The sequence below is a fragment of the Panulirus ornatus genome, chromosome 1 (genome assembly GCF_036320965.1).
Source record: "Panulirus ornatus isolate Po-2019 chromosome 1, ASM3632096v1, whole genome shotgun sequence".
NCBI classification, from domain to species: Eukaryota; Metazoa; Arthropoda; class Malacostraca; order Decapoda; family Palinuridae; genus Panulirus; species Panulirus ornatus.
Genome location: NC_092224.1, coordinates 82797121 through 82819408, shown reverse-complemented (window position 1 = coordinate 82819408; position 22288 = coordinate 82797121). Strand labels below are relative to the sequence as shown.

Below are 22288 nucleotides of genomic sequence, written 5' to 3'. Positions count from 1 at the left end.
CCAAGTGCACTTTCGTGTAATAATCACATCATCAGGGGAGACACAAGAGAGAAATATAACAGTCAGTTGATATACATCGAAGAGACGAAGCTAGGACGTCTCTTCGATGTTTATCAACTGACTGTTATATTTCTCTCTTGTGTCTCCCCTGATGATGTGATTATTACACGAAAGTGCACCTGGGAACTTTTCGTATAATCGCCGTCTCCCGCGTTAGCGAAGTAGCACAAGGGAGCAGACGAAAGAATGGCCCAACCCACCCACATACACATGTATATACCCACATGCCCACACACGCATATATACATACCTATACATTTCAACGTATACACACATATACATACACAGACATATGCATATATACACATGTACTTATTCATACTTGCTGCCTTCATCCATCCCGTCGCCACCCCGCCATACATGAGATGGCACCCCTCTCTCCCCGCGCATGCGCGAGGTAGCACTAGGAAAGGACAACAAAGGCCACATTCGTTCACAGTCTATAGCTGTCATGTGTAATGTACCTAAATCACAGCTCCCTTTCCACATCCAGGCCCCACAAAACTTTCCATGGTTTACCCCGGACGCTTCACATGCCCTGGTTCAATCCATTGGTCACAGCACGTCGACCACGGTATACCACATCGTTCCAGTTCACTCTATTCCTTGCACGCCTTTCACCCTCCTGTATGTTAGGCCCCAATCGCTCAAAATCTTTTTCACCCCATCCTTCCTCCTCCAATTTGGCCTCCCACTTCTCGTTCCCTCGACATCTGACACATATATTCTCAATGTCAATCTTTCATCGCTCATTCTCTCCATGTGACCAAACCATTTCAATACACCCTCTTCTGCTCTCTCAACCACACTCTTTTTATTACCACACATCTCTCTTACCCTTTCATTATTTACTCGATCAAACCAACTCACACCACATATTGTCCTCAAACATCTCATTTCCAACACATCCACTCTCCTCCGCACAACTCTTATCTATAGCCCACGCCTCGCAACCATATAACACTGTTGGAACCACTATTCCTTCAAACATATTCATTTTTGCTTTCCAAGGTAACGTTCTCGACTTCTACACACTTTTCAAAGCTCCCAGATCCTTCGCCCCCTCCTGCACCCTGTGATTCACCTCCACTTCCATGATTCCATCCGCTGCTAAATCCACTCCCAGATATCTAAAACTCTTCACTTCCTCCAGTTTTTCTCCATTCAAACTCATCTCCCAATGGACTCGCCCCTCAACCCTACTGAACCTAGTAAACTTGCTATTATTCACATTCACTTTCAGCTTTCTTCTTTCACACACTGTACCAAACTCAGTCACCAGCTTCTGCAGTTTCTCACCCGAATCAGCCACCAGCGATGTATCATCAGCGAACAACAACTGACTCAGTTTCCAAGCCCTCTCATTCACAACAGACTGCATACTTGCCCCTCTCTCCAAAACTCTTTTGAAAAAAAAAAAAAAACCGAGACGGGAGGATTTTCAGCCACCCGCTCCCTCCCCTTCTAGTCGCCTTCTACGACACGCAGGGAATGCGCGGGAAGTATTCTTTCTCCCCTATCCCAGGGATAATATATATATATATATATATATATATATATATATATATATATATATATATATATATTTTTTTTTTTTTTTTTTTTTCTTTTTTTTTTATACTTTGTCGCTGTCTCCCGCGTTTGCGAGGTAGCGCAAGGAAACAGACGAAAGAAATGGCCCAACCCCCCCCCCCCCCATACACATGTACATACACACGTCCACACACGCAAATATACATACCTACACAGCCTTCCATGGTTTACCCCAGACGCTTCACATGCCTTGCTTCAATCCACTGACAGCACGTCAACCCCTGTATACCACATGACTCCAATTCACTCTATTTCTTGCCCTCCTTTCACCCTCCTGCATGTTCAGGCCCCGATCACACAAAATCCTTTTCACTCCATCTTTCCACCTCCAATTTGGTCTCCCTCTTCTCCTCGTTCCCTCCACCTCCGACACATATATCCTCTTGGTCAATCTCTCCTCACTCATTCTCTCCATGTGCCCAAACCATTTCAAAACACCCTCTTCTGCTCTCTCAACCACGCTCTTTTTATTTCCACACATCTCTCTTACCCTTACGTTACTTACTCGATCAAACCACCTCACACCACACATTGTCCTCAAACATCTCATTTCCAGCACATCCATCCTCCTGCGCACATCTCTATCCATAGCCCACGCCTCGCAACCATACAACATTGTTGGAACCACTATTCCCTCAAACATACCCATTTTTGCTTTCCGAGATAATGTTCTCGACTTCCACACATTTTTCAAGGCTCCCAAAATTTTCGCCCCCTCCCCCACCCTATGATCCACTTCCGCTTCCATGGTTCCATCCGCTGACAGATCCACTCCCAGATATCTAAAACATTGTTTCAATGGTTTACACCATTGAGCTATGAAACGTTTCAGTCGTTTCTTAGATACTGTTTTTTTACAGTAAAAAAAATTCTGTCCGGCAATGGATAGTATTTTGTTTCATCAAACAAAACTCGCTTTATTTACTACTATCAGCTATTCTAGGACATCAAATATAATCCATATTTTATATGTTACTGATCATTAGTCTAAATGTGCATGTAATACGTCGTTTTCAACATCAAGAAAATCACATTAATGTTACTGATTGAATACGACATCCAGATAGCTCAAAAAATATAATGATTTCCGATATACTGAGTGTTTACGTGCATACCATTCCTGTTTTGAGCTTTTGTATCATTATCATGAATTGATGAGTCTCCATTTCCCCTGCCCAGATTCTGGATACGCATCTAGTGAGTCTTAATTTCCTCACCATTCTCAACTATCATATGAGTTTTTAGAATTCTTTAAGCTGTCTGCATAAGACATGTCTTCATATAATTTCTTTCTTTCATCTACCCATCATATACTACAAGAGTACTTTTTCACATCTTTCTTAACAAGTTTTTTGCTTTATTTTTTTTTCCCTCTGGATGTTCTATTCCTACATCTTTCGAAGAACAGTTCACTGCTTATGTCATAGTCTGTTTCAGTGTCTTAAAAGGTTGAGATCAAGTGGTCAAATTTAAGGCCTCTAGCATTTCCCTTTAAATCTGGCAATTTCTTTGCTTATCTCCTCCGCACCTCCTTTATGAATTTTTCTTTTCTTTGGTGCGGTTACCAAACTTGAAAAGGACATTCTCGTTTCGGTTTAACGTATGATGTTAACAGGTTCATGAATGTTCCCTGTCCATGACTCCGATGCTTGCAAGCAGAGGATTTGGTCACCATGATAATGCTCATCTGAAGTTTGGTCTCTAACAACAGTCACTCGCACGCACAAAGTCCTGCAGTTTGTATCCTGCTATATGACGTCAGTTCATATCGAGGCCTTCTTCGACTGTGACCCATTCTCATTATTGTGCTTGTGTGTGTGTGTGTGTGTGTGTGTGTGTGTGTGTGTGGGTGGGTGGGTGGGTGTGGTATGTGTGTGTGTGTGTGTGTGTGTGTGGTTTACACTCGTGCTGCCCCGTCTTTTGACCTTGTACATACCGGCTCTGGACTTTCATGAGTGCATACACACGGGCAAGCGTGACTGTGCTCACTACCCCTAACATGCATTGTACCCCTGAGTATCAATATGAGGCCACTATGTTTACTCCTTCTCGTTAATAATGCCCTGGCGGTCACAGACCTCCGCTGGAAGTAGGTAGACGACTCCACCTTTGGCATCACTATCAACAACAACTCTCCAGCACATCATCAACAACCCATCAAGAGTGGACTACGGCCAATGACATCACCATCAACCACAGCAAGACTGTGATGATGCCCATCAACCTGGGTGCAGACAACATCCTGTCCCCTGATATCCCGCTAGGCCCTGACATCCTCTGTGTTGTCAGAGACTTCAGTCTTCTTGGTGTCACAAACAGGCGAAGCTCTAAAGTGGAGGAGTCATCACTGAAATTACTGGGCATCCCACCGATTGATCCCAGGAATGTCTCTAGACCATCTCCACTCTACCTAAGTTCACCAAGGCTTCCCAACCTGGTCCTCCCCATGAGCAGCTATACAGAGGAACTTGTTAAAAAGAATGCAGATAAGGGTATGCAAAATCATGCTGGGCCCTTCTTACAACACCTACCAAGAGACCCTAATTTCGCTGAACCTGTTGGCAGTAAACTGCTAACACCCTCTCGGTCAGGACACTTCCTCTCCCGATGCCTCTCCACCACGGAGTGCACGCGGTTCGTCACCACAATCGACTTGTTCCTATCAGAGCTCATATTGACAGATGTAAGACCAGTCCTATACCTACCATTGTAAACATCTTAAAACAATCCATGAATAAGTGCATAGCTATGCAAGTGAACTGCTCAGTTTCCAGTTAATTAGGCTATGTGGTATGTCAACCACTGTAGTACTGTAACTGTTCATCACTTGAGGGTCAATCAACCTCAAAATGTAAGAAAGAAAACATGGACTCTGTAAATGTTTGTTTATACCTCGCCCATATGCTTATCCAAAGTGTGATTCGTTGACTAGTAACCATCAACTTGAGGCCTTCCAGGTCTGTGATATCTGATATCTGTAATACCTCAGCTGAGTATATTTTCAGTCATATGGCTGCCTTACATCCATTATCTCTTTATTTGTTCATTTACAAGGGGACCTCGAAAGAGTAGAAAGTTGGTCTGATACATGGATGATGAAGATCGTCGACTCAAACAAATGTAAATAATGAGCATAGGTCACACTAAAGAAGGTGGTCTCGATGTGTGTGTGTGTGTGTGTGTCACCGCAGAAAGAAAAAAAACTGTAATGAATCGACTTCCTTAAGTACATGTAAGAAGGATTAACGCTATTTCTCTTTGTCTCGACTCACTAACTGCAAGTTACTTTTGAATTCGTTTTTTATTCTATCATACCACATACTCAAATCGAGAGACATGGGTTTCACTTGCGGATGAATAAGGTTAATTGGCAACTGTTCCAACATTCTAGACGAAGCTCATATGTGGCGGATGTATGCTAGGCGTGTTCCCACAAGCGACAACAAGCAAGGTGAATGAATAAACTTTTTAGTATTTTCTCTCCCTTCTCTATTGTGATGATACCAGATATATCGTAATTTGTTGGTTATGTTCTTTCGTTCTAGTTTGCTTGAAAATAAACTTCCTTTTCTTGGATAATGGGAACTTCATGCATTTACACCTCAGCGTTATACCTCGAATCAACAGTTTCATTCCGGCCTCTAGTCCTACAGAATGTTCGCCTTAAGTCCTCCACAGGTTTAATCCAGCCCTGGTAAATGACTTTGGTATGTGATGAACACAGCATATGCGTATCCATGATTTGTGAACATTCTTCTAGAATGAGGCGACAGGATCTCATTTTTTTTTTTTTTAGTATAGGTATATAGGGATGATTTCAATCACATATCAAATAGGGATGCGGGCCTTATGACCTTCCTCTTAGGTCGCTGGCCGTAAAACCCAACAAGCAACAACAGAATTCGCTCAAGGGGGTAGTGGCAATTGTGAACTCGCCAAGACAATGACGAAAAGCTCGCATGAGTCGTACGTAATAACGTATTCATTTTAAAGAACTTAACGTGTTTTTTTTTTTCTTTGATTATTCAGATGAAAGAAATCATAGAAACTATTCAGATTCCTTTGAGATTTAATTATCCTCTTGCTTAGAAGTACGTTATCATGAGATCGTCTATCGTTTTTGAAGGAAAATAAGTTTTAGTTGATAACATAAAAGCTAAAGCAATAACATTTTGTCCTATGAAGAAAAAAAAATGTTTCTTGTGTATTTTTGCACGCTGAATCCAAGTAGGTTTTCAGAATTTCTCTATCAATATTTCTTTTTTGTTCTAGCTTACTCGCACATAAGTACGTACATCATATATGTCAGTGCTCTACGGAGCACTTGAAACCAAAAGTTTAACAAACAGCTATTTTCATTGTTTTTGAAGTGCAATAGCTTCTTTATGAAAGCACGCTCCTAGATAAATGAGTCACCAGGGGCCCGCAGAAACACGACTGGGAATGTTGGGACATTCAAACAGTGCCCACTCCCGAATAGCAGTTCTCTGTCAGTTGCAGGTTAGAACTCAATGTGTAAATAGTGTCTTTACCACTATGTTGACAGATTGTGCTTTTGTGTATTCAAGTGTTGTGCTGATACCCCATCCACATTTATAATGCCGAGAAACTATAAATACTCCGAATTCTTTCAGCTACATTGCGGTGAATTGACATTCATATCTCAAAAACGTTCTTTCACGCCCATCAAAAAATGCTATGAGCATTACTTTTGTTGTAAAGTTGGTGGCCAGGATAAAAGTTTGGCCCTCATATTTGTTGTGTCACGTGTGTCAGGCTTCTTACAGCATGGGCAAATGGCTCAAACCGGATGCCTTTTGCCATTCCTACGGTTTGGAGAGAACCCAAAGATCACGCTTCGTATTGCCTCTTCTGCCTGAGAAATATAAATGGTATTACATCAGAATCCAAGCATACTGTTAAATATACTGATTTACCATCTCCTATGAGGCCAGTACCTCACAGTCAGGACCACCTGTGCCAGAGCTCCAAGAAACATGACACTGAGTGACGATGAGTCTCGTGATGAGAAAGTAGACCAAATAGAGGACAATATGGATCCAATATTTGAAGCAAGATGTTCTTCAAGTGAACCACATTTGCTGAGTCGAGGAGATTTTAATGATCTCGTCCGCGATTTAAATTTGTCTAAGAAGCAAGCCGAACTTTTGGGTTCCAGATTAAAAGGCTGGAACCTTATTCGTACCTGACTACCACGCAAAAGGCTCTGGGTTCGAATCCTGGATGTTAGAGGGTATTATGTGTTCTTTGAAAATGCGCGTTCTTATGCATCATCTTCGTGTTCATATACCTCTTCGTTTACACAGTAAGGTTCTGTAAAATGTTGGCTGCTCGTAATGTGAGCCTGATTGGATTTGACCAGTGAAGACCCCTTTGCTTAAGGATGTGAAACGAAAGGTATTCGAGAACTTCTAATCGAATAGTCATTTCCCTATCAAGTGTGATCATACCCTATCGGTTAGCGTTGGCGACTACCATACAAAAGGTCCTGAGTTCGAATCCTGGCTGTTGGATGATAATATATATATATATATATATATATATATATATATATACATTTTTTTTTTTTTTCTTTGTCGCTGTCTCCCGCGTTTGCGAGGTAGCGCAAGGAAACAGACGAAAGAAATGGCCCAACCCACCCCCATACACATGTATATACATACTTCCACACACGCAAATATACATACCTACACAGCTTTCCATAGTTTACCCCAGACGCTTCACATGCCCTGATTCAATCCACTGACAGCACGTCAACCCCGGTATACCACATCGCTCCAATTCACTCTATTCCTTGCCCTCCTTTCACCCTCCTGCATGTTCAGGCCCCGATCACACAAAATCTTCTTCACTACATCTTTCCACTCCAATTTGGTCTCCCTCTTCTCCTCGTTCCCTCCACCTCCGACACATATATCCTCTTGGTCAATCTTTCCTCACTCATTCTCTCCATGTACCCAAACCATTTCAAAACACCCTCTTCTGCTCTCTCAACCACGCTCTTTTTATTTCCACACATCTCTCTTACCCTTACGTTACTTACTCGATCAAACCACCTCACACCACACATTGTCCTCAAACATCTCATTTCCAGCACATCCATCCTCCTGCGCACCACTCTATCCATAGCCCACGCCTCGCAGCCATACAACATTGTTGGAACCACTATTCCTTCAAACATACTGAGTTTGGTAAAGTGTGTGAAAGAAGAAAGTTAAGAGTAAATGTGAATAAGAGCAAGGTTATTAGGTACAGTAGGGTTGAGGGTCAAGTCAATTGGGAGGTGAGTTTGAATGGAGAAAAACTGGAGGAAGTGAAGTGTTTTAGATATCTGGGAGTGGATCTGGCAGCGGATGGAACCATGGAAGCGGAAGTGGATCATAGGGTGGGGGAGGGGGCGAAAATTATGGGAGCCATGAAGAATGTGTGGAAGTCGAGGACATTATCTCGGAAAGCAAAATATATATATATATATATATATATATATATATATATATATATATATATATATATATATATATATATATATATATATATATATATATATATATATATTCTTGAAATACTAAATAAAAAAACTGTATAGCATACATAACTGATGAAAGGGAAACGAGTGGTGCGACGGAAACTTCGAACGGCTAATGTCAACAGTGAAGCAGGTAACAACACGCGCCACACCTGCGTTTTCGGCAATATTGTGTTTTTCTCTTATGTAGTAATTTGTTAAATTTTGAAAGCTATTGTTTTTTGAATGAACATTTGCTAAATTTTTTATACATACATAAAACTTACATAAACACTAAAAGTAATGCTTGCTCTTTTGTTTGTGGCAGGTTGTCTAGGGAAGGCGTCCGCCTGACTCACCACCTGGCAGCAGCTACATCATGCACCCCAAGCCGAGCCGCTCTTCTCACTGCGCGTTACCCCTCCCGCTACGGTAAGTAAACACTTCGATAATGGGAAAAGATTACTTTATAACTGTGATTCAAGCATACATTACAAATAAGGATATAATAAACAAAAAATATGTATAACTAAAGAGTGTATATGTGACAGTGACATATTCTGATCCTAGGTGGGGACTCTGTTTACAGTTTCAACGTACACCACAAGGATTGGTGGTTTCGATACTCCAACAAAGACTTTGGAAAAAATTGACTCCCTCACGTTTTCTGTTCTTCATGATCTGGAATAATCACCATCCACTGTACCCATATTCCAGACCGTCTACATTTCATTACTCTAGATCTGTCGTTCACCTTTAATTCGTCAAGGTGCAGCTGAAATTTTCGACCATGCTTGTTCTGAGACTGTTCGGGGAAGGGATCTAGCGTATTCAACCAGGAAAAACTGTCATGTCCCTGTACTGCAATCATCATTTTCCGTTTGAAGTTATTACAACTCTTATCTATGAGGCGAATCTCCCATTTACCCAACCTCTCTTCTACCGCCAAGAATATCTCTGATAATCTTTGTATTACTACCTCTCCTTCACTTTTCTTCTCCGCGAGACTGCAGGTGCCCTTCCTAAAGGTAAAGCAACTTTTTCTAGTTCTCATTTTAACTGTAACTCCCACATTTGATAGCTCTAACCTTCACTCTTTGAGTTTTCTTGGTCCTTCATGTAGTATGGAGACCAGAGCTACTATGATGCTTGGAAGTGTCAGAATTGTTTCTGACATATTGTGGTCGATGTTCTCAGCTATAAATTCTAGCTACGTTACTTTCTGGCTGTCTGTTAATTACTGTTTAGTGTACTTCACACTGGAATATGATAATGACTCTAAAGATTTTTTTTCTACTTTGGTCAGTGGATTTCCAAGAATTTATTTTCATATTTAGTAATCTTATCTCCAAAATGTTTAAGTAAACACTTTCTTCGTCAGAAATCTTATGCACTTTTCTGACCACTGTTAGTTTGGCAAGACCTCCGAGTTAAATCTTGGTCTTTCATATCTGTGACTTTACCGCCAGTTTTTGTTGCGTTTGCAAGTTTTGCTGTCTTAGATCTGGGGGCCATTTTTTTTTCCAAGTCGTTTATGTATGATTTGGAAAGAATACAACCAAGGCGACCGATCTCTGTTGGCACCCAACTTGTTACTTTCAACCATCAGAGGCTTCATGTAAAACTATGCTCTATTTTGTCAGTGAACTAGTCACTTTTCCATGTACATGTGCGTACCTATTGAATCTCAGCCCTTATATATAATTCTAAAATTTCCAATAGATTTGTCAGAAAGAAATATATATATTTTCTTTGATAAATGACATCCTGACTGTATTCCTTTAGTTTTTTTCATTCTTGTCTGTACTTCATGTACTCATTTAAAACTGGTGCAAACTTCAAAGGAAACATTTCAACTGCTTTTCTTACTCATACTGGGTGACATTTTTACATTTTGCAATTTTGAGTATCTTACCTTCGTTTAGTGATTTATTGAATGCTGTGCTTAGGGGTAATTGGTTTCAGACTTCGTAGAAAATTCTTTGAGTTAGATTGTGAGTCAGTTGATTGATTTGGATTACCTTGATCTTAGTCCCACATCACTTCAGAGCTCTTAATTTCTGTCAGCTTTAATTTTTTCATCTGGTCATGGATATGATTTCTTTGGTTGGGATATACATGTCTCTTCCCGGCGTTACACACAAGTTGGTTGGTTGTTAACTGTCGGGGTCATTAAGGTGGTCAACTTCAAGATATAACAACGACCCAAAAACTCATTTTCATATTTAGGTGTTAAAGATAATTCTAAGATGTGAAATTCAATTGAAATCAAGTAGGAGAAATTCGAAGAGTGGCATTAGATAAGGTTACTTTAACTTTCAACAAAAAATATGTAATAAAAAGGGCACTTCATATTGATTACATGACGTATAGTTTTCAGAGAAGAATGATAACTAAGATATGATGACAGTTAGGTGATGCACTTATCTGTCGCTTTCATATTGTTTAAAGAGAAAATCATATATGAGATTTTGTTATGTGTTGTTACCAAGACAAATCTCATTCCGAAATGATACTCCCAAATAAAAGCTCTTTATCATGAAGTGGAAATGGCTTACCTCTAGGATTTGGGAGTATTAGACCAAGTGCTCGGGCTGTACCGCTCCTGGGGCTAAATAACCAGACGTGGTATATGATTATAATTTATATACAATAGATTATTATACAAAAAATAGATTTTCAGTCAACCTTAACTGATTTGACTTTTAGTTCGTTTGTAGAATCAGGGTTTCATGAATAGCATCGTTGTAAATATATATTTCCGTTCATCTACAAGTGTTCTTCGTTCATCGCTGTTAATTTTTTCTTATTCACTGCTATCCCAGAGTCCTGGTGTTACCCAGTAAATTCGTAAAGGCTCCTGTAGTCCAAGGATGCGCTACATTCAGTATCAGAGAAATTGGTCTTTGACGCGACTACTCCCAATGATAAAGCCTCGCTAAATATGATTTTTCCCTCTTGGTGTAACCTCCTCCAGGAGGAGCCTGGCTACATCTTCATCTATAGTCGGCTTTTGGTAATACAATCATCATCACTTCAGGAAGGATAGATTCTTAACATTTTTCTCGTGTATTTTAGATACCAAGTGCCGGTTAATGAATTTATGTAAGGGGTAAGTTATATGAAGAGTTGCTTCGTAACTGAATGTTGTGCGTATAAGACGGAAAATTACATGTCTGTGATCTACTTCATAAACTGTAAGGTAATAGTGGGTTTGATGGGTGTTTTTTCATCAGGTTTAGTGGGAGAGGAAGGGACGGTGCCCGTGATCATCCACGTAGCCAGCAGAGTGAGCCTACCACGGGATGAGGTGACGCTGGCCACAGCCCTCAGGGCCGCTAACTACACCACCATTGCTGTGGGTAAGTCAACACGAGAAAGAATAGTTTAGGAAACTCTAACGTTGGAACTAGTAATATGAAAAATGACCCAAAAATAATATAAATGATGATAGATCAGTGCAAGTCAAAATACATTGAAAAAAAAAATTACACAACCAAGTTGTCAATTTGTGTACTTGGGATGAATGATTTTGGCAATATCGCTCACGGAGGTGGCCCTGTGGGCGTGGGCCTAACTCCATTTTACCTCCTTAACCCTAACCAAACTTAAACTACTTAAAATAACCTAACTTCCTTTTACATTACCGCTATAACGTCACACCTATGCTTGAGGAAGGTATAGGCTTTCTCCAATGTTGATTCAAGTCTCCCGTTGCTTTTTTCTCTCTACTTGAGATCATTTCCCTTGAGAGAATCACGTACCTTCATCCCTGTTAGTGGTAATTTATTTATATGAAAAAGCGCCAGACACAACTTCTTATTAATTTGACAGTGTTGATAAATTAAAAGCTCTCCAGTCGTATTTATTTTTCTCAGAAGAGGTGAGGGGAGGCTTAATTTTCCTATATTTCAATAGCTTATTCTCAAGAGATAATAATATCTCGAGTTCCGTGAAGCTGCCTACATCCTCCATCCAAATAAAACTTTGCTGGAATATATTGCTTGGGTGTTGCCCTTGAATCTTCCTTGAGATCTGAAACCCTACCTTCCCGGATTCATCTCAAAGATTCAGCTGCGTGTTGTAGTATGTGTTGGTGATGACACTTTGCTGCTTCAGGAAAGTGGCATCTGGGTCAGATGTGCAATGCGTTTGGGCAAGGCTGCCGCGGCCCTCACCATCACGGATTCCAGTCCTTCTACGGTCTTCCCGGAACCCTCGCTCCCGAAGCTGCTGGCTCCTACCCCTTCTGGATCCTCCCCAAGGACGACCCTACGTGCCAGGTAAGATAAGGTTTCTAATCCACAGAAAATGAAACATAAAGCAGTGTGGTTAGATGGTTGCTTGGCCTGCTAGGGCCATTATTGCTATGAAATTACTTATGACCACCGTTCATATGTTTGAAACGCATTTCGTTCAGATGTTCAAAGTTATTCTAAGGTTATTTTTCACTTTTATAATGTACAATAGATTTTGTTGCACAGTGTGTGTAATTACTATTTGTGTTTTACGGGGAGACAGATTATACTCGAGTTGCCCTTAACAATGTATGTAAGTAGAATGTCTTTACTCCTATGTACACACACACACACACACACACACACACACACACACACACACACACACACACACACACACACACCATAGTTTATCCCAGGTAATTGTTTAATTGCCTCCACTGTATGGGAGGGAATTCTACACTCGCGGGTCACCTTCTTTAAATTTTCACTATTATCATAAGATTTTTTTGACTTCTATTAACCGTCCACATTCACTTTCTCATAACATTTCATACCATTCATCCACCACTCTTATACTTTAAGTACTTCTTTACATCCGTTTTTACGATTGTCTTTATTTTCATGTTATAGGATCTAATTGTTCTGTCCCTGCATTTTTCGAAGAACTGTTCACAATCTGTCATGGGGCAGGTTTTGATCAGATCACCGCTCGCTCTTTTCTCTTTCATGGTGCAAGCTGGTGGGCAAGAATAAGGCATCTAGGTTTTCCCTGTAATCTGTCTGTCTTAATTCCAGTCCCATCTTTTATGTCCCCTTTGTGCTTCTTTAGATGTGGTGACCAACCATGAAAAGCATATTCTAGTTCTGGCCTAATGTAAGATGTGTACAAAATTAACATTTCCATACACATATTTCGATGCTATTCTTATATTTGCAAGGGGATATTTTGTACACTTTACTATTTGCTTAATGCGGAACTCTGGCAATAGGTTAGGGACGATGGCAACTCCCAGGTCTAACCTAACCTAACCTGATTCTTATGGGTCAGGTCAATGGCTAAGTCGTCATACGTAAAGGTCATACTTTCGTGTTCAAAGGGGCATAATGTCGTGCTCAGTGAGGTCAACAGATTGTCTTTTGTCTTTCCCTCAGATAACAACGAGTCTGTTGCTGGGCAACGTGCTGGCGATTGGTGCGTTATGTTGGAAGACGAAGTTGAGAGGTCTTGTGATAGGGATGTTTGTGGTGACGGTGACACTGCTGATTGCGTCTGCTTGGTTCATTCGAACCCACTACCGGCTCCATACTCGCTTCTGGTGGGCGGTAAGTAAGTTGTGGGGGAGGACTTCAAGGTCTCCACTTGTACAAGGCTATCTGAAACGACAAAACCAGTAAACCAAACTGATATGGTAACATTATTGGACTAAACGCGTGATTTCTTTAAACACACACACACACACACACACACACACACATATATATATATATATACTATATATATATATACACACTATATATATATATATATATATATATATATATATATATATATATATATATATATATATATATATATATATATATATATATTTTTTTTTTTTTTTTTTTTTGCTTTGTCGCTGTCTCCCGCGTTTGCGAGGTAGCGCAAGGAAACAGACGAAAGGAATGGCCCAACCCACCCCCATACACATGTATATACATACGTCCACACACGCAAATATACATACCTACACAGCTTTCCATGGTTTACCCCAGACGCTCACATGCCTTGATTCAATCCACTGACAGCACGTCAACCCCGGTATACCACATCGCTCCAATTCACTCTATTCCTTGCCCTCCTTTCACCCTCCTGCATGTTCAGGCCCCGATCACACAAAATCTTTTTCACTCCATCTTTCCACCTCCAATTTGGTCTCCCTCTTCTCCTCGTTCCCTCCACCTCCGACACATATATTCTCTTGGTCAATCTTTCCTCACTCATTCTCTCCATGTGCCCGAACCATTTCAAAACACCCTCTTCTGCTCTCTCAACCACGCTCTTTTTATTTCCACACATCTCTCTTACCCTTACGTTGCTTACTCGATCAAACCACCTCACACCACACATTGTCCTCAAACATCTCATTTCCAGCACATCCATCCTCCTGCGCACAACTCTATCCATAGCCCACGCCTCACAACCATACAACATTGTTGGAACCACTATTCCTTCAAACATACCCATTTTTGCTTTCCGAGATAATGTTCTCGACTTCCACACATTCTTCAAGGCTCCCAGAATTTTCGCCCCCTCCCCCACCCTATGATCCACTTCCGCTTCCATGGTTCCATCCGCTGCCAGATCCACTCCCAGATATCTAAAACACTTCACTTCCTCCAGTTTTTCTCCATTCAAACTCACCTCCCAATTGACTTGACCCTCAACCCTACTGTACCTAATAACCTTGCTCTTATTCACATTTACTCTTAACTTTCTTCTTTCACACACTTTACCAAACTCAGTCACCAGCTTCTGCAGTTTCTCACATGAATCAGCCACCAGCGCTGTATCATCAGCGAACAACAACTGACTCACTTCCCAAGCTCTCTCATCCACAACAGACTTCATACTTGCCCCTCTTTCCAAAACTCTTGCATTCACCTCCCTAACAATATATATATATATATATATATATATATATATATATATATATATATATATATATATATATATATATATATATTCTTATTTTTTGGCCAAATGACTGAAATTCATCTGCTGATGTCCTTACATCTGTAGAATATCTCCACACTGAACACATCACTTACAAGCAAATACTAACAAGATGTGTTATGATATTGATATAACTGAAGTGTACTGACAATGTGTGTATGTGTCACTGGTCTGTGCAGACGTCGCCGTGGTTGATGCACCACCTGAACTTTCTGGTGATGGAGGATGAGACAGTAGTGGAGCAGACGGTGGAGCTGGAGGGTTTCTCGCAACGCCTCGTCAACCGCTCCTTAAAGTTCATAGCTGACCACGCCCATGACCGCCACCCCTTCTTCCTCTACCATTCCTTCGGCCACGTCCACACACCCATGTACACGGCTCCCCATATGTCTGGACGCAGCAAGCATGGCAGGTTGGGCACCATTCCACGTAGGGCTGTGTCGTTTAAACATCATAGTTTGCGAACACTCTGTACTGTTCCCTGCATCCTGTATTTACAGTTCAGGTTCACAGATAGAATCTCTATCGCGAACATTTGTGTCATCAACTAACTTCACACTTCTGAGAGTTTGGGACCGAAGAACTAGGCTCGAAACGTTTCCCGGATCTAACAAGCCACCGACTCCTCTCATGTCGGTTTGTGACGAGTGGTCAGAAACAGGGGAAATACCTCAAAGCTATACGGAGGGGTAAGTCAACTCAACATGTTGACTGCTAACTGTACTAAGTCAGAAATCGTAACAAGGAAGTCAAACATATTTGCGCGCAAAATATGATTTCTCGATGTTTGTGGCGTTAGATCGAATGGCTATCAGCAGCTACGGTAATTCGTTAGTACATGTTCCATGCTTCAACATACACCAACAGCAAGAAGTGGATCCATGTACATATATATCGCCTGCTGAATGGTCATTAAGACAGAAAACTAACGACTAAGTTCAATCACCAAGAAGATGTAGGTTATAGACCATTGATGTTGATAAAGATCCTCCAAGCCATATTCTAGCACGGGTCTTTGCCTATATACGGCCCTATCCTAGCACGGGCCTTTTCCTAAAGGCGAACCTACCCTAACACGGACCTGTTCCTGTGGTCAGCCCTATCCTAGCAAGGGCCTGTGCCTATAGAGGACCCACCTCCTCCCTTCCTTTGGTTCATGGTTAGATATTTGCCTTTTAAGCCTGTCAACTGCCATGGTCGTGAAGACCATCAACGTCGAATTATAGCCACTAATCGAAAAATACCGAACACTTTTTACAAGTGCTCAAGATAAATAAAAAGTGTTCTTACGATATATTTAGCTCTTGATTTTGATTCTGATTAATCGGTCATTTGACCTCTACGCCTGTCAACACCCAGGGTCATAAACGTCATCATCATCAAGTTATAATCACCATTCGAAGACTTGAACGCTTTCAGGCTGACCGCAAGACTGAAATTGTGTATATATGCATAAAGTATATCCCCTTAAATAGACGTAAATACATTTATCACAGGCCGAAGATTTCACAAGTTATAGAAAAAGCCTAATCATTCATATATTGATAAACTGCCATCAGCTTCAAATATCAAAAACAAATGTTTATTCATCCTTACCCTACATCATAAATATGGGCCGCACTCAAAACCCTGATATAACACAAGTTGCCCACCACTGTCTTAGATCGTTCTAATACTATACAAGCTCTCTACGCGTACGGCCTTGGCTGGTTGGTTAGTTATAATAGCTTTAGACCTATAAACTGTCATGGTCACTTATGGTCGTCATCAGTTATAACTAGCAGTCAAAAAAAAAAAAAGAATCTTTGACAGTGTCAGGTGTTTACGTAAGTTAATTCTAAGTCCATTCACGCACTTATCACATTCATGGCCCCTCTGCCGTAACTTTGAATGTGACCGTAATGTAAGCTATAAAGGACGGCTTGTAATGGAAGGTGTTCTGATGTAACAAGGAACACTGCCTCGACACTTCTGCACAAGCAGTGCATTAGAGAAGTGGAAAGTGAGGGACGTGGGCGCCAGATAAAGTGGGTTACGACTTAGGATAGTGACAGAACTGGGAGTGCTACAGTCTTCCCTTGTGGTTCTCTCAGGATATTACCATAAGTGGGAACCTGCATGAATTTTCTGATGTGCATGATTTAAAGGTGAGAATTCTACGTCCCTATTTTCGTATCTGTCTCATAGCACATCTCAGTAGCTGCCTTTGGATAACAGTCTGTACCCTTGCAAATGTTTAGATTTAATGGCAGTCGCTTGCTGAATTATCAGGATGACATATATCATAATATCAATGGAAAGTATACAAAATATAATAAAATCAAACTGATAATGACCTTTCAGGAGTAGGTCAAAGGCCAGGGGCCAAGAATTATACCGTCAGGCCCAGTGGAATGATACAGTCGAGATAACCTTTAACCTGCAGGTATGGTGATAACGTGGAGGAGATGGACGCAGGTGTGGGCGAGATCCTGGCCGCCCTCTCCCGCTTCGGCCTGGACAACAACACTATTGTTTACTTCCTGTCTGACCATGGCGCCCACCTGGAGGCCTGTGGATGAGGACGGCCAGCGGGTCGGTGGCTACAACGGACTCTTCAAAGGTCAGTTCTGTGGTTGTCGTGCCTTGTAGCTTCATATATGAAGTGGGACTTCAGGTGAACCGACAAGGATACGATACAGTGTGAATTGAGAAAAGTGGGTACAAAATACTTGAAAAAGGGTATGTTTGCACTTCTGTTTGTCTTTTGTGATTATAAGGGAAATGTTCCATAAAATCAATGTTGAATTGTAGGTTTTAGGCAAAACCTACAGGGTCTTTCAAGTAGTCTCCCAACTCAAGGTAGATAAGGCGTTTGGTTCAGAATGGCTTACCTCCTCGAGTACTAGAGGACTGTGCCTCTGAGTTAGCTCAGTCCTTGCTCCCCTATTTCACCCGCCTCCAAAAACGCCGACTTTTCGAACATCCTGAAAACATTTCTTAATGCACCCCATCCCTAATGAGACCGCTCTAACCCCTAAAACTGTCACCCCATTGCTCTCACTTCTAGTCTCTCTAATGTCTCTGAAACTCTCCTTGACTCTCATTTCCCTAAAAATTCAAAATCGAATTCCACTCTTTCATATCACGGTATGGATTTCACAGTGCTAGGTCTGTTGGTAATTTCTTCTGCCTTCATTTCTCAGGGATTTTAATGAACATTTTGTCGTACCCCTGGACATCTCCAAGGTGTTAGATAAGATGTGGGATGTATTTCTTTTTTATTATTTCTCGACTTCCTTCCTTTGGTAGTTCTGCTTCTCTCTGTTATCTAATGCACAGTTCCGTCTTCGACCGATCCATTGCAACAGTTGTTGAATGAGCGATTTCCCTTATTTTATGCTATCAACACTGGTGTTCCTCAGGGTTCTCTCCTGTCACCTACTGATTTCTTCTCTTACTGAATGATTTTCCATCTTCTGCCTCTAACACTTTTCACTCTTATTATCCTCCAGTTCACTTTCCCTCCTCTTTTTCATGCTCGTTCTCTTTCTCGTGCTAGACATATTTTCTCTCTCAGTCCATACCTATGGGACAACTAAAATAGGGAAACGATAACTTTGTTATATTCAAGTGCTAAGATTTCAGAACAACACACTTCAACTCCGTGATTGCGTAGATATGTTCGGCATAACCATATCCTCCAGTCTGTCTAACACTTTTCACTCTTATTATCCTCCAGTTCACTTTCCCTCCTCTTTTTCATGCTCGTTCTCTTTCTCGTGCTAGACATATTTTCTCTCTCAGTCCATACCTATGGGACAACTAAAATAGGGAAACGATAACTTTGTTATATTCAAGTGCTAAGATTTCAGAACAACACACTTCAACTCCGTGATTGCGTAGATATGTTCGGCATAACCATATCCTCCAGTCTGTCTTGGAAACCCCACATAATCAACATCACAAAGTCTGCTTCCCAAAAGGTGTGTTGTTGTAAAAGTGCTGTCATATATATCCTTGTGAGCAATTGTTTCACATCTGCAAGAGTATGATTTCCCTAGTATAAGATGCTGTCTTATGAGTGCGATGATTCCTTCACCTCTTTGCAAGCCAGAATGGAATCGAAAGCCTTGTCTCAATAAATCCCTTGGCATCATCCCTCTCCAACCATACCTTCCTGTGTGGCGAGTTAATGATGCTCTCTCTCGCTATTCTGCAAGTGTTATTTTGGCCACTGTTATCATAAGTTGTTTGCATGTGTCCCCGCATCGAGGCATGCGTCTGGCTGCTATTTCTTTTACTTTCTGTGTGGGGACTGACCACTCGAGGATTGACCGTTATGATATCTTCTGCCCTCGAACAGCTAAGCTCTTCCTTCTCTCGTCATTTCCTTTTCCTATAACTTTTCTACCTGTAGGAGTCGGGTCTACAAACACCTGCGGAGCCCTGATTAATTTCTTTGTTTTTCTCTCAGTGATGCTGAATGATGATGAACACAATTTCTTGTTGGCACTGATGAGCAGATTACGTGCTGATGTTAGGTATATATATATATATATATATATATATATATATATATATATATATATATATATATTAATGGCATCCTGTTTGTTGTCCTGTTCTATAATAAGTGTAGGTAAAAAAACAAACCGCAGAATTGCTGTTACGACTTTCAAATACCATTTTTCGTACATTAGAAACGTGATTAAAAGATTATTGCAAAGACAGATCTAATGAAGTAAATGATATTAAGTGAGTAACTCTGCTGTGTCTACCATGCACAGGTGGGAAGAGCATGGGGACTGCTGAGGGAGGGATCCGGGTCCCAGGGATTTATCGTTGGTCCGGGCGCCTGCCAGTTGGGGTCACTGTGGACATTCCAACGTCCTTGCTCGATACACTGCCCACCATCCTCCACCTAGCCGGCCTCCCGCCTCTCCCTAACCTCCTACCTCATCTTCCTCGCAGGGTGAGTCCAAAATCCAGAGATACTGGCACCGGGGTAAGTCTAGAGCCGAAAGAACCACTAGTTAGTTACCTCTAAGTTCCAGGACCATTAGGAACCGAGACTTACCCCACGGGGTAAGTCCAGGATCATAGTTACCGTAGAAGGTAAGTGTTTTCATAGTGTTCATAGGAATCAGTAACTGTGTTGCAGTGTAATGTTGTTGTAGAGTAGTAACAGCCTTTGAAACGTAGGTTCAAATCCGTTGGGTTGGCGGAATGTTGTTCTGTATCCTGTGCGTACTCGCAGGCAGTTTTCGTCTTTCAGATCCCTCACTATGGCTTTGACTAACCAAACCAGTCTCGCTTAGAGTACCACCCTCTCCTGTTTTTTATTTTTCTTTAGTGGTATAAAATATTTCGTATTCGGTCGTGGGAGAGTACCGGCAAAATCAACAAAAATTTCCCCAGAAAACAAGTAAAATATATCCTTGGCTTACCAAGCCTTTTGGACCCCTTTAGAAAAGTCTACCATGGAGGTCGTTAAAATTTGAACAAAATCAGGTTGATGAAAAGAGCTTTGAGCATTATGAGAAGATCCTTAAGTATGAAGGATTGGCCTTTGACTTAACCCTTTGTTGTCAGTAGACTAGGCCATTAAACCCAAGGATCATTCCGACGTGCCTAACGGTAGTTCCGTCGTGCATAAGGATATGTTTTTGGTGCAACTTTTCCAAAACTGCAATGCAGTACTGCCTCCCCCCCCCACACACACACACATACACACACACACACACACACACACACACACACTTAGACAAGGATATTCTTAAACTGGAAGCAGTGCAACGAAGAGCAGCTAAGTTGATTCGTTCCTTGCGTAACAAACCATATGTGTAGAGATTGCGAGAACTAAACTTGCTCTCTCTAAGCAAGAGGCGCCCTCCGGGGCAAACTCATAGAATGTTTTTAGATACTTAAAGGATTCAACAACGTCGATTTTGAAAATTTCTTTACAGCAGAACCAGCATTACCGACGAGAGACAATAATGTAGATTTAAAGGTCACCGAGTTACTCTGGACAGTACGAAATATTTCTTTGCCAACGATATTATTGATGCACGGAATAAGCTCCCAGTGAATGTTGTTCAGAGAAATATCCTTAATATCTTTAGAAATAGGCTTGGTCATCACATGTCATTCTTGGGAATGAATAATTCATTTAATCATTCATCATAACGCAGTGGTATATTATGCTACCCTCTCAACCACGATCACTTCCTGACCATGTTGCGGTAACATAACAACGTTGATTAACTCATGTCATCTGCTTTGAGTTGAATAGATAAGAATTACTGTATCATTCTTCAACATCAGAAATAATATAGGCATGGTAAGTCGAGAGGCTAGAGCTCAAGTTTATCCTCACTATTGTCTTTATAACAGTATGTGAAGAGATGCATGTGTTGGTGATGGGATGCTTGACATATTCTTATTCATTCTAGCTTATGACTTTCCTATAAAGTTTTCCTTCAGGCAAATTAATCCTGCAAAGTATTTTTTCCGGCCTGTTTTCCGTCTGGCGTGTCGTCGGAGGGTGGGGAGAAAGCCTTTGCTCTCAGCTGAACAAAAACAATTTACCATAATTACGTTGTGTGTTGTTTTTACCTTAAGGTCCAAGTGGCTGGAAATGAAGTTATGATTATCTTTCTTGATAAGTGGAGAGGTGAAGAAGCTAGGAGAAATTTGATGTTCTTTTTTTTTCTTTTTTTTAGGGTCGGGTTTTTGAGGTGTAGAATTTGAGGGAGGTTTGTCGGAGGGTTTTTGGGAGTAAGGTGAGTGATAAGAGAAAAACACGAAAAAAAGGGAAGGGGGGGGGGGATAACTGGTGCTGGGATCCGACTTAGGTTCTCTTTTGGTAATAATGCAATAAACGGTTTTTAGACCCGAGTGCCATGTTTAAGGTCGTGCAGTTTCAAGTCATAAAGACAAATTCATTTGGTTTGAAAACATGAATCTCCCTCAGGTGTTGGATGTAGTTCTCAAATCATGAAGACGCACGCCAATAATGAATTAATCCTACGATAATGTAGGTGGTTTGCTATTTCGGTTTTAGGCCTATCAGTTGCCAGGGTTATTCAGGTTAAGTCATAACCTGCTGGGCCTCTGACAGGAATTTTATCAGGGGGCACAAAGTTTCTTTCGGGTCCCCTTCCCAGGGGG

The 22288-nt window shown here is 41.2% G+C and overlaps 1 protein-coding gene across 1 annotated transcript in view; it reads left to right on the top strand.

The window, feature by feature from the left end:
• Positions 1-22288, top strand: part of LOC139750215 (arylsulfatase H-like) — a 36557-nt gene that overhangs the window by 3473 nt on the left and 10796 nt on the right. The window contains 8 exon segments of the mRNA XM_071664696.1: positions 8508-8611; positions 11416-11541; positions 12299-12462; positions 13573-13743; positions 15316-15548; positions 17562-17688; positions 17690-17738; positions 19906-20090. Coding sequence (XP_071520797.1) covers positions 8508-8611; positions 11416-11541; positions 12299-12462; positions 13573-13743; positions 15316-15548; positions 17562-17688; positions 17690-17738; positions 19906-20090 — 1159 coding nt within the window.